The sequence below is a fragment of the Rattus norvegicus genome, chromosome 19 (assembly GCF_036323735.1).
Source record: "Rattus norvegicus strain BN/NHsdMcwi chromosome 19, GRCr8, whole genome shotgun sequence".
Taxonomy (NCBI): Eukaryota; Metazoa; Chordata; class Mammalia; order Rodentia; family Muridae; genus Rattus; species Rattus norvegicus.
This window is the reverse complement of record NC_086037.1, coordinates 41,713,139-41,729,986: the sequence shown is the minus strand read 5'-3', so window position 1 is coordinate 41,729,986 and position 16,848 is coordinate 41,713,139. Positions and strand designations below refer to the sequence as shown.

The 16,848-nt window shown below is 46.3% G+C and overlaps 1 protein-coding gene across 1 annotated transcript; it reads left to right on the top strand.

Moving 5' to 3' along the window:
* Nucleotides 1-8,565: 8,565 nt before the first annotated feature.
* Nucleotides 8,566-16,637, top strand: Ucp1 (uncoupling protein 1). Its single transcript, NM_012682.2, has 6 exons — nt 8,566-8,872; nt 9,534-9,732; nt 12,337-12,537; nt 12,629-12,730; nt 13,836-14,016; nt 16,429-16,637. Exons 1-6 carry the CDS (start codon nt 8,747-8,749, stop codon nt 16,541-16,543), a joined length of 924 nt encoding a protein of 307 aa, NP_036814.1. The 5' UTR covers nt 8,566-8,746; the 3' UTR covers nt 16,544-16,637.
* The last annotated feature ends 211 nt before the right edge of the window (nt 16,638-16,848 follow it).

Sequence of the window (16,848 nt, the reverse complement as noted above, 5' to 3'; positions counted from 1 at the left end):
AGAAGTCGTGAAGGTGGTGGTGGAGGTGGTTTATGTGGTGGAGGTGGATGTGGTGGTGGTGGAGGTGAGGTGGAAGTGGAGGTGGAGGTAGAGATGGTAGAGGTGGTGGTGGTAGTGGAGGTTGTTGTGGAGGTGGTGGTGGTGGAGGTGGAGGAGTTGGTGGTGGAGGTGGAGGTGGTGGTATATGTGGAGGTGGACATGGTGGAGGTGGAGGAGGTAGAGGTGGAGGTGAATGTGGAGTTGGTGGAAGTGGAGAAGGTGGAGGTTGAAGTGGTGGAGGTGGATTTAGTGGTGGTGGTGGTGGTGGAGATGGTTGAGGTGGAGATGGAGGTGGAGGTGGATGTGGAAGTGGTTGAGGTGGAGGAGGTGGAGGTGTTGGAGATGGTGGACGTGGTGGTATATGTGGTGGTTGTGGAGGTGCTGGAAGTCGAGGTGGAGGTGGAGGTGGTTGTGGTGGTGTTGGAGGTGGCAGTGGAGGTGGAGGTCGAGGTGGTGGAGGTGGTCCTGGTAGTCATGGTTGTGGTGGTGGTGGTGGTGGTGGTGTCCTTTTTCTTGTTACTTTGCAGGGAAAGTCGTTCAGTTTTATTAAATGGCACCAAAATATAAGCCTATATATGCAAAATTCAACCCATTTGTTTTGATAAGTGATTCTAACTGGGGCTGTCTCACAGATGCAAACAAAAGCAGGAAATGTGTAGGAAGTGCTCCACCTGCCCAGATGCTTATGAACTCCCAGGACCAACAGGAGCTTCAAGCTAAAATAATGCAGGCCCAAAATAGAGGGGCGAGTTTAATTATTGCAATGTTGTAATAATTGACAATGCATAATGATTTCTGAATAGAGAGGTAAGAACGCAGTAAGGAGCTGGAAGATGGCTGAGTGATAAAGAGCACTTGCTGTGCAAGCACAAGGCCCTGAAAAAAAGCCACACTGGGCCACACACTCCTGTAGCCCCAGTGCTCTGGGAACAGGGCGCAGAGGGGAGGTTAACTGAGTCTCAATAGCTTCCGGGCTAGCTCTAGGTTCAGCAAGAGACCCTGTTTCAAGGGATACCTGACGTCCTCCTCTAGCTTAGTGCACATGCACAAACGCACACACTGCACACACTTGTGCGAGCATGAACACACACACACGCACGCACATACCTACCTGCCACACTCCCGAGATTTTTCTTCTAAAAGTGCAAGAAGGTCTGATAAGTAAGCACATGCCAATCTACATAATTATTGATTCCTACATCATAGTATGTATAACGCTTACATAATAATGCCAACCAGCCAGCTACTCCATGATTTCCAGAGCACTGAGAGACCCTGTCTCCAAAAACCCAGGTGAATGAGACCTGAGAAATGATACCCATGTTTGTCCTTTGCTCTTGCACACACATCTAAGTGTGCACTTACCCCCTCCACATACATGGCATCTACATACACATGTGCACAATACATGGCATCTACATACACATGTGCACAATATCATCACACCAGTTATTATACTCTCGAAAACATCATAAACCTCAGGATAAGCCCAGCAAAAGATGAGCTCAAATGTCTACCCCATTAATTTTAAAACATTATTAAGGGCAAGTAAGGAAAAGCTGAGGTAAGCGAGGGGACATATTACCTTCCTAAATGGTAAGATTCACTATTGCAAAGATGTTTACTTTCCAATTTTATTTAATTACATGAAGCTCTAATTAAATTGATCTAATTTTATTGCTTTGTTTCAGCGGGCACACAAATAAGTTCTAAAAATCAGTTCTAAAATAAATGCAGAGGGCTTTCAAAAGCCAGCGCAGTCTTTTTTTTTTTTTTTTTAAATTTATTTCATGTATGTGAGTACACTGTAGCTGTCTTCAGACACACCAGAAGAGGGCATCAGATCCCATTACAGATGGTTGTGAGCCACCATGTCGGCTGGGAACTGAATTCAGGACCTCTGGAAGAGTAGTCGGTGCTGTTAACCACTGAGGCTACAGTGGTTGGGATCCGTGAGGCCTGATAAAACACTAGCTCGATGTAGTAGAAGCAGAGGGCTCATAAACAGAACCAAACATAAGCACTGGATTCCAAAGGAAGTCATGATGAAAAACACCAGGGGAGGAAGTTCTCAAAAATAAACAAAACAAACAAACAAAAAACAAACAAAGAAAAACAGAGCAGGTCGATCCATATGGAGACAAAGATTGTTGACCCTTTCTGCAAGGTCATCGTTGCTAGCTGCTTTTTTAGCAGGTTTGAGAAATCCCAAAAGGATTTGTAAACTTAGCCACAGTTACCACACTATTTGGAGCCTGACTATCATGGCCTCCCCTCAGCCCATCCTCCCTGCAGACTCAGAAGCAGCGAGAGGAGGTGGACAGCCTTGGAGAGTCAGTACTCGGGAAGGTCAGACATTCTCAGAGGCAAGAGTCCTGACCTATAGCAAGAGCAACTGGAGTAGAAAAGTAGCAGACCTCTACCTAGGTGTCTAGACACCTAAGAGAAAACTCAGGCAGCATTGAGAGGCCAATGACCCCCTAAATCCTCCGTAACTAACTTGTCCCAGACTTTGGTTCTTCAGTGGCCCACTACTGGAACCACCTCTGGCCACTGGTGATTCTTTTCTGTCTTGGTTTCTTCACTTCTTAGCACTTGTTTCCATCCACAGTTCTGTGAAATAAGTTGCTTCGCCCTGCCTTTAGCTTACCTGTAGCAAAACCAATAGCTTCCATTTGCTGCTGAGGCTGCTGTTGGCCAAGAGCTTTGCATGTGACATATTCTTCCTAACTCTTCTGACAGAAGCCCTACACGAGAGGTGTTTATTGTTACCACTGATAAAAGAAGGGACTAAAAGACTTGCCCAATTCTATCAGGAAAGCGAATAGTGGAGAAAGGGGAGAGACACAGAGACAGAGAGAGGGGAGAGACACAGAGACAGAGAGAGGGGAAGTCCTAGACTCTATATCATTAACCGGTCACACAAGTTCCTGCAGAATTGGTTCACAGGGGCGGGTTTCTGGCTCATCCCAGACTGCCAAATAGGGCTGGAAATAGGCCAACAAACACAGATGCCGCAAAGAACATTCCCGGTGTCACCTTAATTCCTCTCTGCTCCTTCACCCACTGCCCGTCACGTTCACACTCGGAGTGCAACCCCTCACCTTTTACCAAGTCCTTGCCACCAGGCAGAATGCACCAATTCGGCAACTTCCAGTTGTCTGGGAGCTACAGAGGAGGGACAGTGGAAGAAGAGAGTCCTGGAACAGATCTGTGACCTCTAACCTGAGAAGCACGGCCTCATTTGAATGGGAACCACTGAGCACAAAGAGGTCGAGAGCTGACTTTTAGCTGGATGTCCCCAGTTCACCTCCTAGTTGTTCCCGGTTGCTCTAATAAGGCAATGTGGGAGCTGGGTTGCTTCTCCTACCTAAGATCAAATCTAAAGGTGGGCAGAACCCCAACCAGAGGATACCAGAGTGAGAGGGCTGTAAAGTGTGTCAGTTGAAACCTTAAGTTCAATGTTTACGTGCCCTACAGCCTACTAAGTTGGCATCAAACTTATTAGTTAAACATGGCATTACAGTTAGGTAGTGGTGGTGCAAGCCTTTAATCCCACCTCTCAAGAGCCAGAGGCAGGCAGATCTTCTGAGCTTGAGGCCAGCCTGGTCTACAGAACAAGTTCCAGGACAGCCAGAGCTACAGAGAAACAAAAGAAAGTGTAATTATAATAACCATTTGTTCACCCCTTTCTGGATACATCGAGTCTTTACTGTGATAAATCACTGCTAGTGTTCTCTCTCTGAATCCCCCTCGTATGGCTGCAGCTATGCCTACCGTCCCATTTCACTGACGAGAACAGAGAAGCGTACACAGATTGGAGAGATTGCCCAAGTCCTCACAGACAGACAATGCAGGCTCAGCTCCGTCCCTTCTCAGGCCACTGCCCAACACACCCCAGCTATGCTTAATGGTGGTCAGCCCACCTCTAGTGACATTCCTCTGCCCTGATTCTTCCCCTGAATTCCATGCAAACAAATCTTCCCCCACCCACTGGATCCGGGGACAGAAATGTCCTGTTCTAAATGTTGATTTATTTTCCTCTCCATTGGCCTCAAAGCCTCATTTTCCTAAATTGTGTATGTCGCTCCTCTGTCTTTTTCATCAAGTGCCACTGAGGAAGTTTTTAGTCATATATAAGTATATATGACTCTGTATATATATATACACCGCATGTGTGAGGCTACCCCTGGAGGCTAGAAGAAGGCATTGGGACCCCTGGGGCCATGAGTACTGGGAACCAAAGCCAGAGTCTCTTCAGGAGCAGCAAATGCTCTTGACCACTGCACCATGTCTCCGTCCAGTCCCACTGTAAAGATATTAAAAAATGCTTTTCTTTTGTCTTTTGTGGCCTTTGCAAATTTCTTAGAAATATAGAGAAATCAAATAAAAATATACATGGGATATGACTTAGTGAAAGATATATTAGGAGTCCTAATAATTATTATACATCTTCAAATCGTAGGAAAGTTCGATGTCACAAACATATCCCGCAAACAGTTGACACAGCATGGTGTCGAATCTGGTGGTCAGAGAGCCCCAAGAGAAGGCACTTGGTTGCCTCTGAGTGCCCAACTTTCCCACTCTGTGCAGTGGGATAGCATCAGCATATAAATCAGAGGCGTACGGTGGAAACTGTGCTAGAGTTTGTAAGGCCCTGCAGATGGTGTTTGGCCTTGCTACAGTGCTATAGAAGGGGTTGTTCGAATGCATTAAAAGGAGATGTGCTTCACCAGTTGGAGCACTGGATGTATTTTGTACATCAGGTACTTAGCATCAAACAGCTTGTTTATAAAAACAGTCTCACGGATGCAGGAATATGCCTTGCCAAAGCAAATACTTTTTAAAAACCTCATGCATATCTGTGCTTGTCTATGTCTAGTGCATGCAGGTGCCCTCAGAGTCTAGAAGAGACCATAGGATCCCCTAGAGCTAAAGCCACAGGCAGTTGTGAGCGGTCCATCAGAGGTGCTGAAAACCGAACCCTGGTCCTCTGGAAGAGCAAGAAGTGCTCATAACTGCCAAGCCAACTCTCTAGCCCCCAAAGTAAAGGATTTTAGCTTCAGAAAAGACAAGAGATTCAAAGCTGTCTGTCAGTAACTCAAGTAGCTTTGATCGCAGGCGTCTTGTTCTGCTGAGCAGTGTTAATCAGAACTGAAATGGGATTTTTTTTTCTTTCCCTCTCACCCTGGGTTTGAGTCTCTCTTTTTAGGATGGACCAAAAAAATCATGAAACCCAACCCCGATCTCTCGCTGCCTCCCTCTCCTTAGGAGAGTCTTCTTTCTAACTTCAGTATAATTTCTAATGGTATCGCATCTCACCAGAAAACGCATAGCACCTTAGCCGACCCTAGAGATGTATGTCTGGATCCCAAAAGGAAGCGAGCATTTGCACTCGTCTTGTTTTTTTTAAAATATCAAGCTGTGGCGACTCTCTCCACGTCTGGGATAATTACTTTAGGGTACAAATCTAAAAGTATTCATACCCAGAACTGTATCTCAAGGCGTCTTCATAGCGCCGTGCACACTGCCAAATCATCTCAAAATAATCATGACAATTTATAACAACATCGCTGACAGAGTACTCAGAGTTTCAATTACATGAATAATTTATTTAATTTTACCCCTAATGCTAAGTTTACAATGTGCGTGATATTAATTGTAAGAGTGATAGAGATCGGTTCTATTAGACGAAAGCTGTATATTTCTATATTAGTGTGGTTAAATGTATCTTCTCCTGGGACTAGTGTCTTTATTTCTTCTTTTACAATATTGTCATTTGGACATTTATCTGGATAACTACGCCCTGACCTTTCCTGCTGGAGACAGATAAGAGGTCATGCTGGGAGGGTTCAGACCCCTGCTCACAGCAGAGCACTGAAGGCACGAGTTCGTTCACTGATCCTGTGAGCACACAGCGCACACAGCGAGCAGGTGCCCCGTAAACGGTGTTCTACATCCTAAGAGAAGAACTAGGACACTGGGCGGCGAGTGAACCTTGCTGCCGCTCCTTTGCGACGTCACAGTGGGTCAGTCACCCTTGATCACACTGCACCAGTCTTCACCTTTCCACGCTTCCTGCCAGAGCATGAATCAGGCTCTCTGGGGATACCGGCCTCACCCCTACTGAGGCAAACTTTCTCCCACTTCTCAGAGGCTCTGAGGGCAGCAAGGTCAGCCCTTTCTTTGGAATCTAGAACCACTCCCTGTCTTGAGCTGACATCACAGGGCCCCCCTTGAGTGAGGTTTTCATCTGGCCACATGCCACGTTCTGGGGTCAGCATTCATGAAAGCCTTCGCCGCTAGGTGATGAGTCTTCCTGTTGGCACCGCAGAGACGACACGGTGTGTTGAGCTGAGTGTCTGAAGAGTTCAGGGTGGCTGGAACCCTGGTGAGGAACCACAGAGGTGCCTTCAAGGTGCCTCTCAAGCATGACACCCTCAAGGACGTTTGACTTTGTTTTTTTATGCAGTGACCCAGGGCTCCAAGTGCCATTCCTCTTAGACCATAGCTGTGTTTCCTTACGGTTTGTTCCCTGCCTCGTTCTCAATCCCACTGTGCTCATTCCCACAGAAAGTTCCTACTTCCTTTCCCCCCACACCGACGACGACTTCCGAGCACCTCTCAGTTTCCATTCTCTGCATGTAGCATGACTTTCTCTATGGGAGCTTCTCACAAAGCACCAATGACGTTTTCTCCTAACAATCCTAAGACAGAAAGTTGTCGTCTTATGAAGAGTCTAAAAGCCACCTGCCAACGGCTTTGGGACAATTGAGTGGCAACATCGCCAAGACCGCGACCATCCTCTCGAATGCAGAGTCATCTTCTAATAATGTTTGACTCCATAGTACCCCTTTCTTAAGCTGTGTTAGCTGGCGAGATGAGTCGTTCGTGTAAGACCACTTTACAGTCTGCCAAGCCCAAGCCCCTTACACGGGGTAAGAAGATGAACCCACACGCAGAAAGGGTGCTCACGGCCATTACACAGTGGCCGCTGCTGTTCTGGAGTTTATTTGAGACAGGGTTCCTCTGAGTAGCCCTGGCTGTCCTAGAACTCACTCTGTAGACCAGGCTGGCCTCACAAAGACCCACCTGCCTCTGCCTCCTGAGTGCTGGGATTATAGGTGTGTGTCACCACCACCTGGCTGTGTATTACACTGTTCATCCATAGCTTAGCAGCTTCCTGCCCCTATCCCTCTTTCTCCCCATCACTCAGTTTCCCAGCCACTGGGCCAACAAAAGGCATTCTGCTTGCCTCTGTCTTCACACATGTCACTGCCCGTCTCTGTTACTCATCACTGCGGTTCTGGGTCAAGCTCCAGGTGTGTGTGTGTGTGTGTGTGTGTGTGTGTGTGTGTGTGTGTGTGTGTGTGTGTGTGTGTTATTGCCTCAGGGTTCTTGCTTATTGTGCACACTTTCCCTTTACATGTAGTAGGGGTGTTGTGTCTTACATGCTGTACTCCTGAGAGGAGTCTGACTTGCCTTCACTCTCCCGGGAACCATGCTGCAGAGCAGAACCTAGACACTGAGGGAGAATGTGGATAATGTGCCTCGCTGGTGTCTTTGGGGGATCCTGGACCCAGCCAGCTCTCTTTCTCATCACAGTTTCTTACCGAGTATTTTTAAAAGCTTTTCAAATGTAAATCTTTGCTCAAAGACAGAAGGAAGAAAAACTTTCCCTTACCAATACACCCACCTTGCAATGTCTGAACTGGCACTAGGGGTAACAGGATTTCAATCTGGGACTATATTTGGCACAGTCACAAACCAAAGCTGGAGGACTTTCTCGGGGTCACGAAGCTGGTCAGATGGCTTAGTTGTGTCTGCAGCCAAGCCTCTGCCCTTCTAGGGCTCCTGCTAAGAGCTATCCAAAGAAGCAAAGGCTAGCCTTCCCTGCAGAGATCCACAAGGCTTGCTAGCTGAGCTCTATTGACATCTCCTTAATAAAAGTGACCACACAAAGCACTCACTTTCTGGGGAAAGTTTAGAGCGTTATTAGTTTTTGCACGGATTTCCTCCCCCCCTCCCACACCCCCACCCGCGCCCCATCGGAATCTGAAGGTGACATTTGGAAAGGAATGTAAAGAAAGGCTCGTTCAGAACTGAAAGGGGAAGAAAGGGTAGGCAGGCAGATGCCAGCCAGGGAAGGGCCTGGGACTGGGACGTTCATCCTACAAGAAAGCTGTGGAACTTTTCAGCAACATCTCAGAAATCAGATCGCACTTATTCAAAGGAGCCAGGCCCTGCTCTGCGCCCTGGTGGAGGCTCCTCATGTGAAGAGTGACAAAAGGCACCATGTTGTGGATACGGGGCGAAGCCCCTCCGTGTGTCCTCCAGGCATCATCAGGAACTAGTGCCAAAGCAGAGGTGCTGGCCAGGGCTTTGGGAGTGACGCGCGTCTGGGAGGCTTGTGCGCCCAGGGCACGCCCCTGCCGATTCCCACTAGCAGGTCTTGGGGGACCTGGGCCGGCTCTGCCCCTCCTCCAGCAATCGGGCTATAAAGCTCTTCCAAGTCAGGGCGCAGAAGTGCCGGGCGATCCGGGCTTAAAGAGCGAGAGGAAGGGACGCTCACCTTTGAGCTCCTCCACAAATAGCCCTGGTGGCTGCCACAGAAGTTCGAAGTTGAGAGTTCGGTACCCACATCAGGCAACAGTGCCACTGTTGTCTTCAGGGCTGATTCCTTTTGGTCTCTGCCCTCCGAGCCAAGATGGTGAGTTCGACAACTTCCGAAGTGCAACCCACCATGGGGGTCAAGATCTTCTCAGCCGGCGTTTCTGCCTGCCTAGCAGACATCATCACCTTCCCGCTGGACACCGCCAAAGTCCGCCTTCAGGTAGAGTTCAGAGACATTGCCGAGGGTTCGACAAGCAGAGCGACTACTGTGGGAATCTCAGTGACCTGTGCTGCGCTTTAACTGCTCTTTCTCAGGGTGGCTCTGTCTTGGGATGGGTCCTATCAGAAAGGAAAGGGCCCTTTTCTCGGACTGGCTGAAGAACCGCGGGTGCTGGGTTAACTGTGACCTCTGCCAAACCCTTCATAAGGCAATGGTGTCCTGAGCAGATGGGGACAAACCCCTCAGAGTTTACAAGCCTGGTGCTTTTACCTTAATTTGATTCTTTGAGGGCACTGTCCCATCTTGTTTTTAGGGGCTCTGGAGATTTCCTGGGTACCTTGTTTAGGTGTTCAGAGCCTGCACTGTAGCAAGCTTCACTTCCGAGTTGGGTGGATGATAGATAGATAGATAGATAGATAGATAGATAGATAGATAGATAGATAGATAGACAGACAGACAGACAGACAGACAGACACAGACAGAGGGAAAGAGATGCAAATATGGAGTGGTATACAGGAGAGGTTGGTAAGAAAGGAAATTTATAAAAAGAGCCTTACCTAGAGCATGCACCAGTCTTATTTAGTCCCCTACCCACCCAGGTAGGACCCCCTTCCTTAATGGACAGCCACTCCCCTCTGACCTGCGACTTTCTGATTTCCAGATCCAAGGTGAAGGCCAGGCTTCCAGTACTATTAGGTATAAAGGTGTCTTAGGGACCATCACCACCCTGGCCAAGACAGAAGGATTGCCGAAACTGTACAGCGGTCTGCCTGCTGGCATCCAGAGGCAAATCAGCTTTGCTTCCCTCAGGATTGGCCTCTACGATACGGTCCAAGAGTACTTCTCTTCAGGGAGAGAAAGTAAGGAGTGGCCACCGGGGGCGGGGCTGGGGGTGGGGCAGCTATGCCCCAGATGAGGCTCTATTCAAAACCTGAATAATTAGTAGTAGTAGTATGTTTGCTTAGCATGAGCTAGACCCTGGGTTCCCTTCCCAGAAGCCTCAACTCACCCAAAGTCACACAAAGAGTATTGGCCTTCATAACAAACTGTCAAAAAAAAAAAAAAAAGACAATATTTGTACCCTCTCTTTTCTTCTAGAAGGAAAGGAGATGTGCATGTCCATTCTTCGCATGTAAAACAACTGGCCAGGGAGGGAAGCTTGTGTTTCTCGTGGGGAATGTGGGTGGGCTACACAGCAATGCCCAGAGCAGACTTTCCCAAATGGCAGAGTCCCAGAGAAACCTAAAGAGCTTGTGCAAAGTCAAAACGAAACCACCACGCTCCACACATTAATGTCTAAGTAAAACTCATCCACGCAGAACACAGGTCTGGATGCTTCTAGAACATCACATTGTCAAATCGGTAGAGCTAACGAAGCAGGTGACTTTCTGCAAGTTCCTTAATCAATCACCGTTATGTCAGGCTCCAAAGTAATCAGATCTATTCTGTGAGTGTTCCTCGTTCTGCATTCTGCTTCTTCCGTTGATCTAGGAAGCTTTGTTGAACTGTCCTGGGCGGGAAACTGCTAGGTTGGCCAATGAGAGTTGCCGCTCTAGACAGGAGCCTCCAGTTCAGCTGACTGCACGACTGTGGCAGATGCTGCCGGCCACCACAGAATGGGCGCAGTGAAGAGGCACGATCGTGCAGGAGTCGTGAAGAGTTAGCATCTGCATCGACTCTTGAGAGGGTTGTAGGGGACTTTGAGGGCCAGTAACAAAGTGGTAAGGAAAGTCCTTTCCAGCCAAGTGAAGACTGTGCACAAAATCTGAGTGAAGAGCTGTCCTGCAGAGCAGAGAGGGCAGGCACATTGGCGAGAAGGGACAGGTGAGTTCAGGAAAAGCAGGAACTGGTCACAAAGGGCCTTGCAGTTCACGCTAAGGAATTCTGCCCGTATGGTGATAGGAAATCACTGCAAATATGCTAAGCAGGCCACCACACCTGGTGGCCTGTCCCTGGAATCTCGGAGCTACAGAGATAGAAACGTGAAGATCAAGAGTTCAAGGCCAGCCTGAGCCAACTCCAAAGGTTCTGTCTCAAGTCAGTAAATAAATAGCCAGGCAGGCCTAGAACTCAGTGGTTGAACTTGGGTTCAATCTTCAGCGTGAAACACAAGTGAAGCAAGTGAGACGCACACATTTACACTTTGAAGGATTACCTTGGCAGCAGTAAGAATGTGTAAATAAGAAATCACAAGTCTGTGTGGTGTGCACTATCGAATACAGGCAAGAAGAATCAGGGCACGGATCAGAATACTTCAAAACACACAGCTGATCAAACCTGGTGGAGAAGAGAGCTGCTGTCACCTTGGTGTGCTCTCTGTGTGCTGAGAACTGTGTCAGGCTGAACTCAGGCCCCGTGAGCGGGATGTTGGTGTTACCCTCCCTGTCTCACAGACTGGAGGCAGAAGTGGGAAGATGAAGGAAAGGCCTTAATAAGTGAACAATCTTGAACCCTAACTTTATTTGCTATAGAATGGGTATTGGGTTTCAGGATTCACTGAGGTTTTATTAAATGATGTCTGTTTTCATCAAAAGACTTTTTTTTTCTAAATTTTTAAGACAAAGGCTTCTCTGTACTAATTTTTTGTCCCTTTTGGATGTCATTTGATGTCTTACATTAAAGAAGTTGCCCACAGGGTTTTCCCCAGGACAACTTTAATAAACACTGTCATCCACAGGGTAAGCAGCATCAGTGGTGACCAGGTGCCTTCTCTCAGTTGGGAAATAGTAAGATGGCAGCTAAGCACAGGAAAGGACAACGCTAAGTTCAGAAAGGCCCAAGCCACTGTTGAAATAAACATTCCCCCCCTTTTTCTTTGGAAGTCTTCATCTTGGAGGAGAAAAACAAAAACCTAGGCTACTCAAGTTTTCTAGTACTATTATGTGTTATGAGTTGGTCCAGCATCTGATGGAGCGTCTGGGAAGAAGAAAGGACACGGTGCAAACATCCTAGAGATAGAGAGATGGCCCAGTCAGTAAAGTGCCTGCTTTGTAAGCACAGGAACCTGAGTCCTAGAACTCTCTCCACCGCCCCAAATCCAGATGTGATGGTGCAGGGGCGCGGTGTCCATCTAGGCCAGTCTTTGAGGTGAGCTGCCCACCAGCAAGAGTTCTAATTCAAAAGAGCAAAATAATGTTCCAGAAGAAGCATGGGCAGAGAGTTTGTCCTCTGGTGCAACACACACACACACACACACACACACACAGACACACACACATATACATACACACACACTACACATACACACATACACACACAGACACACACACAGACACACAGACACATACACACACTACACACACACTACACACACACATACACACACACACTACACACACACACACACACACACAGATACACACCACATGGTTAGCCACAAAAATTTTAAAATATGTAATTGCCTTGGTGGGGGCAGGACCCTTGATTTTTCTTTTCTTAACCATCTTTTTACTCTTCCTGGACAGCGCCTGCCTCTTTGGGAAGCAAGATCTCGGCTGGCTTGATGACGGGTGGCGTGGCGGTATTCATTGGGCAGCCCACAGAGGTGGTGAAGGTCAGAATGCAAGCACAAAGCCATCTGCACGGGATCAAACCCCGCTACACTGGGACCTACAATGCTTACAGAGTTATAGCCACCACAGAAAGCTTGTCAACACTGTGGAAAGGTAGCTAACTGCCAAGAGGACTTCCACGGTTCGTAAGGCACAAAACCCAGTCGGCACCTCATTTATTAAATGCCGCCTTGTTTTTCTACAGGGACGACTCCTAATCTAATGAGAAATGTCATCATCAACTGTACAGAGCTGGTGACATATGACCTCATGAAGGGGGCCCTTGTGAACCACCACATACTGGCAGGTACGTCCCAGTTAATACCACGAGTATGTTTGCACCATTCCAATCTCAGTTTAGAGTTTCTAAAGCCACACTGTATTGAATTGCTTGATTCTAGTAGACTTCTCTTTTGAGAGGGGTGTCGTGTGTGTGTGTGTGTGTGTGTGTGTGTGTGTGTGTGTGTGTGTGTGTGTATGAGAGAGAGAGAGAGAGAGAGAGAGAGAGAGAGAGAGAGAGAGAGAGAATATAGCCCGAGCTGGCCTGGAACTTGGTATATAGACCAGGCTGGTCACCATATGCTGCGTTAAAGAGTGTATTCTACTCTAAATCACATAAAAGCAAAATTAGGGGGACAATTGCAGAACAAGAAGAGAAGCAGACAAATGGGCGAGGGGTGGTTGCATAGCAAAGGATAGCTATGGATTGATCAGCTTAAGTTAATGTAGAAAAGTGTGATATTAAACTCACTATATTGTATAATCAATAGACTAATAAAATGAAATACAGTGGCAAAAAAAAAGTGTGTTCCTCCACAACTAACAAAAGTAATCTTTTAGGAAGCAAAAAAGACATAAAATTTAAAAGTTGTGTTAGAACAAAGTTTGTATTTCAGCTTTTCTGTAAAAGTACAAAAGGAGACAAAGTTTGTATTTCAGCTTTTCTGTAAAAGTACAAAAGGAGATTGCTCCAATATTCTCCATTAATAACAAGAAGCAAACGTCTCCGGCCATTCTCCTCTTAGGACTGCAGAATCAGGAGGCTGTTAAGAGCAGCTTACATACAGAGTTAATCATAATTTCAGCTAAACCACATCATGGACCTTCTCCTTCGACTACTTGAATGCAATCTAATGGTGTTAGGGGCTTGTGTATCAGGCATTCTACCAGACCCAAGGCTCAAAGAAAACAGTGCTAGCCTACAATAATAAATCTGTAAATGTCTCTGCAGTCATTAGCGTGTACCAGCATCCATGTTTCTCTACACAAGTACATGCTTGCTTCTTATATGTTAACATATTTATTAACTTATTGATATATCCTATTAACCTCCTGCTACTAATAGGTTTGCAAGTATCTGACAGGTAAGTACAACCACATGTACCTCAAAGTCTGCTGTTGGTCACTTTCAGATGACGTCCCCTGCCATTTACTGTCAGCTCTTGTCGCCGGGTTTTGCACCACACTCCTGGCCTCTCCGGTGGATGTGGTAAAAACGAGATTCATCAACTCTCTACCAGGACAGTACCCAAGTGTACCCAGCTGTGCAATGACCATGTACACCAAGGAAGGACCGGCAGCCTTTTTCAAAGGGTAGGATACAACATCCTGTGTCTATAAATTTGTGTTTAAGGTACCTGTGTGTGCTGGGGCACTGTCTCAACAAGACAACTGGCATTTAGCCTTCCAGACCTCGTCCTTACAATGGCCTCCACCTGTCTTTGCCTCTTCATAAATGTCTTCGATCCACCCATTCTGTCATGCCACAAAGTAAAAGCTTATTAATTATTTTTGGTAGCACTTGAGAGGAATCAAACCCAGGGCCTTGCACATGCCAGACAATGAGTCTTGTGCCTTCCATCTAATTTAAAGTTTTTCTATTAAAGCAAAAGCACCGAAAATTGCATTCACTTTGAAAGTCCTATTGAGAAATAGATTACATTTTCCCACAAAGTGCTGGCGTATTATATTGGAAACCACTTTCCTATTAAAGTACAATATGACCCAGTTTTTAAAAAATATATTCAACAAATATTACAATAATATGAAATAGTAATACTTTATAACCTTTTGAACTGCAAAGCTATACCCCACAATTTATAAACTAAAATATGAATGTATCATGCATATTATATAAAATTTCAAGTCTATCTGTTCCTGCGATACATTAGTAAAATAATATACGTTGTAAGAAACTATCTTAAAGTGGACGTAGCCCTTATAAATTATTTATTAACACTTCATAATTTGATATTTTCAAAATTTAATTTTTTAAATGTTGTTTTTCAATTTTTAAAATATTTTCTAGTGTTAACCTCAACAACAGATACTAAATTAAACAGACTGAGTTTGCTGTGGTAGCACATGCTCATAAGCCCAAAACAAGGGAGGTAAGGGCACAAGGACTGCCTCGAGTTCAAAACCAGCCAGAGCTACATAGCAAGGCCTTGCCTCAAAAACAAAACCAAACCAAACCAGGACAGGGTAAGTCTGTAAGCACTTGCCACACGCACGCGGGAACTGGAGTCCAGTTCCAGAGCCCATGTAAAAGCTGGGCATGAGGGCGCATGCTTGCAACCCAGCACTAGGAAGGCAGAAAAATGGGGTTCCCTGGTACTTACAGGCCAGGCAGGCTGGTTGATTATTTGAGCTTCATATATCAGGAGAGACCCTGTCTCAAGAAGACAGCCATGCCGAGGAACACCCAAGGTTAACTTTGACTGGGCAGTGGGGAGCTAGTGTTTAAATGCCATGGAGTCCAATGCTTACTACACATTAAATACTACACTTAATACTACAAAGTAAGTGCTATTTAAATCTTCTCTCTCTCTCTCTCTCTCTCTCTCTCTCTCTCTCTCTCTCTCGCACACACACACACACACACACACACACACACACACACCATGCATCTGGGAGTCAAGAGAAATATATTGGCACAGGTGTAGTCCCAGCGATGGGGAGACAGGGTCAGAAATATTGGTTGCTAATAGTCTGAAGCTAGCCAGGGGGGCAGAGTCTACCCTGAGCTATATAGCAAGACCCACTCCCAAAACTAAAACAAACAAAGCAAATTGGAAGGTACTTTTTTGCAGGGGAGGCTTCTTTTAAAGAAAAATCTATTCAGGGCTGCAGAGAAGGCTCCGTGATTAAAAGCGCTGGCCGTTCTTCCAGATAACTTGGGTCTGATTCCCAGTGCTCGCATGGGGACTTTCAAGCATCCACACAACTCCATTTCCAGAGAATCAGATATCCCCTGGCCTTCCTGTGCCCAGGTATGCACACGGTGTACAGACATACAAGCAGGTAAAACAGACAGACACACAAAATTGATTTAAAAAAAATATATTCAAAGCAGCTTTAACTGTCAACTAACTCATTTGTCTTCTGGAGCAATGGTTGGTATAAAAGCCGTTCTGTGGAATTTGGTGCAATTCCCTAAACCCAGAACTGAGTCGTCTTGAGACACTGAGTCTCTTAGAGCTGTCCCAGGGGAAGACGACATCACCCCACCCCCTCACCTGGATGTGATCCGCGCAGGCTGAGCACTTTGCTTCTTCCCTCGTTTCCTCTCTTAGGAGTTTTCTACTTCCTGTTTAGGAAGTAACATGAAACAAAAACTTCCTCTCCCCTGCAAAGGAGGGAAGTATTGCTTGGTAACTCTGTCACTTCAGCTCTGTGGGGTCCGGAGACAGGTAGGACTGGTCTGAGTGGGCTCTTGCTTTGAAGCAGTAGAGACACCTAGAGGAAACGTGATCGTCCGCGGAGGAAAGATAAGCATCCTCCGTTACTTTTTTTTTTTTTTTCTTTTTTCTTTTTTTTCAGAGCTGGGGACCGAACCCAGGGCCTTGCGCTTGCTAGGCAAGTGCTCTACCACTGAGCTAAATCCCCAACTCCCCTCCGTTACTTTTATCTTGCTTCGTGTAGTTTATGATTCACGTAAGCTGCCACCGCCACGGCTTTATGACTTTCAAAGAGCTAACGGGATGGTGCCGTGTACTTCCCTAGGTTTGCGCCTTCTTTTCTGCGACTCGGATCCTGGAACGTCATCATGTTTGTGTGCTTTGAACAGCTGAAGAAAGAGCTGATGAAGTCCCGGCAGACAGTGGACTGCACCACATAGGCGACTTGGAGAAAGGGATGCTAAACACCATTGGGCTCCTATGCTGGGCTCCTATGCTGGGAGACCACGAATAAAACCAACCAAAGAAATCAGACGAACAGCTCTGCTCACTTTATTTACATTAAAAGATAACTTCTTTAAAGGGAAAACTAATACATACACATAATTTTTATTCTCACTGTCTTAAGGACGTTAGAGCATAGCATCCAGTAATATCCTGTCAAAATAATACCGATATAAGATACTGTATTTATCTGGTCTTTGGGTGGGAGTGTCTGATGGGGTATAAATAATTTTAATTACAG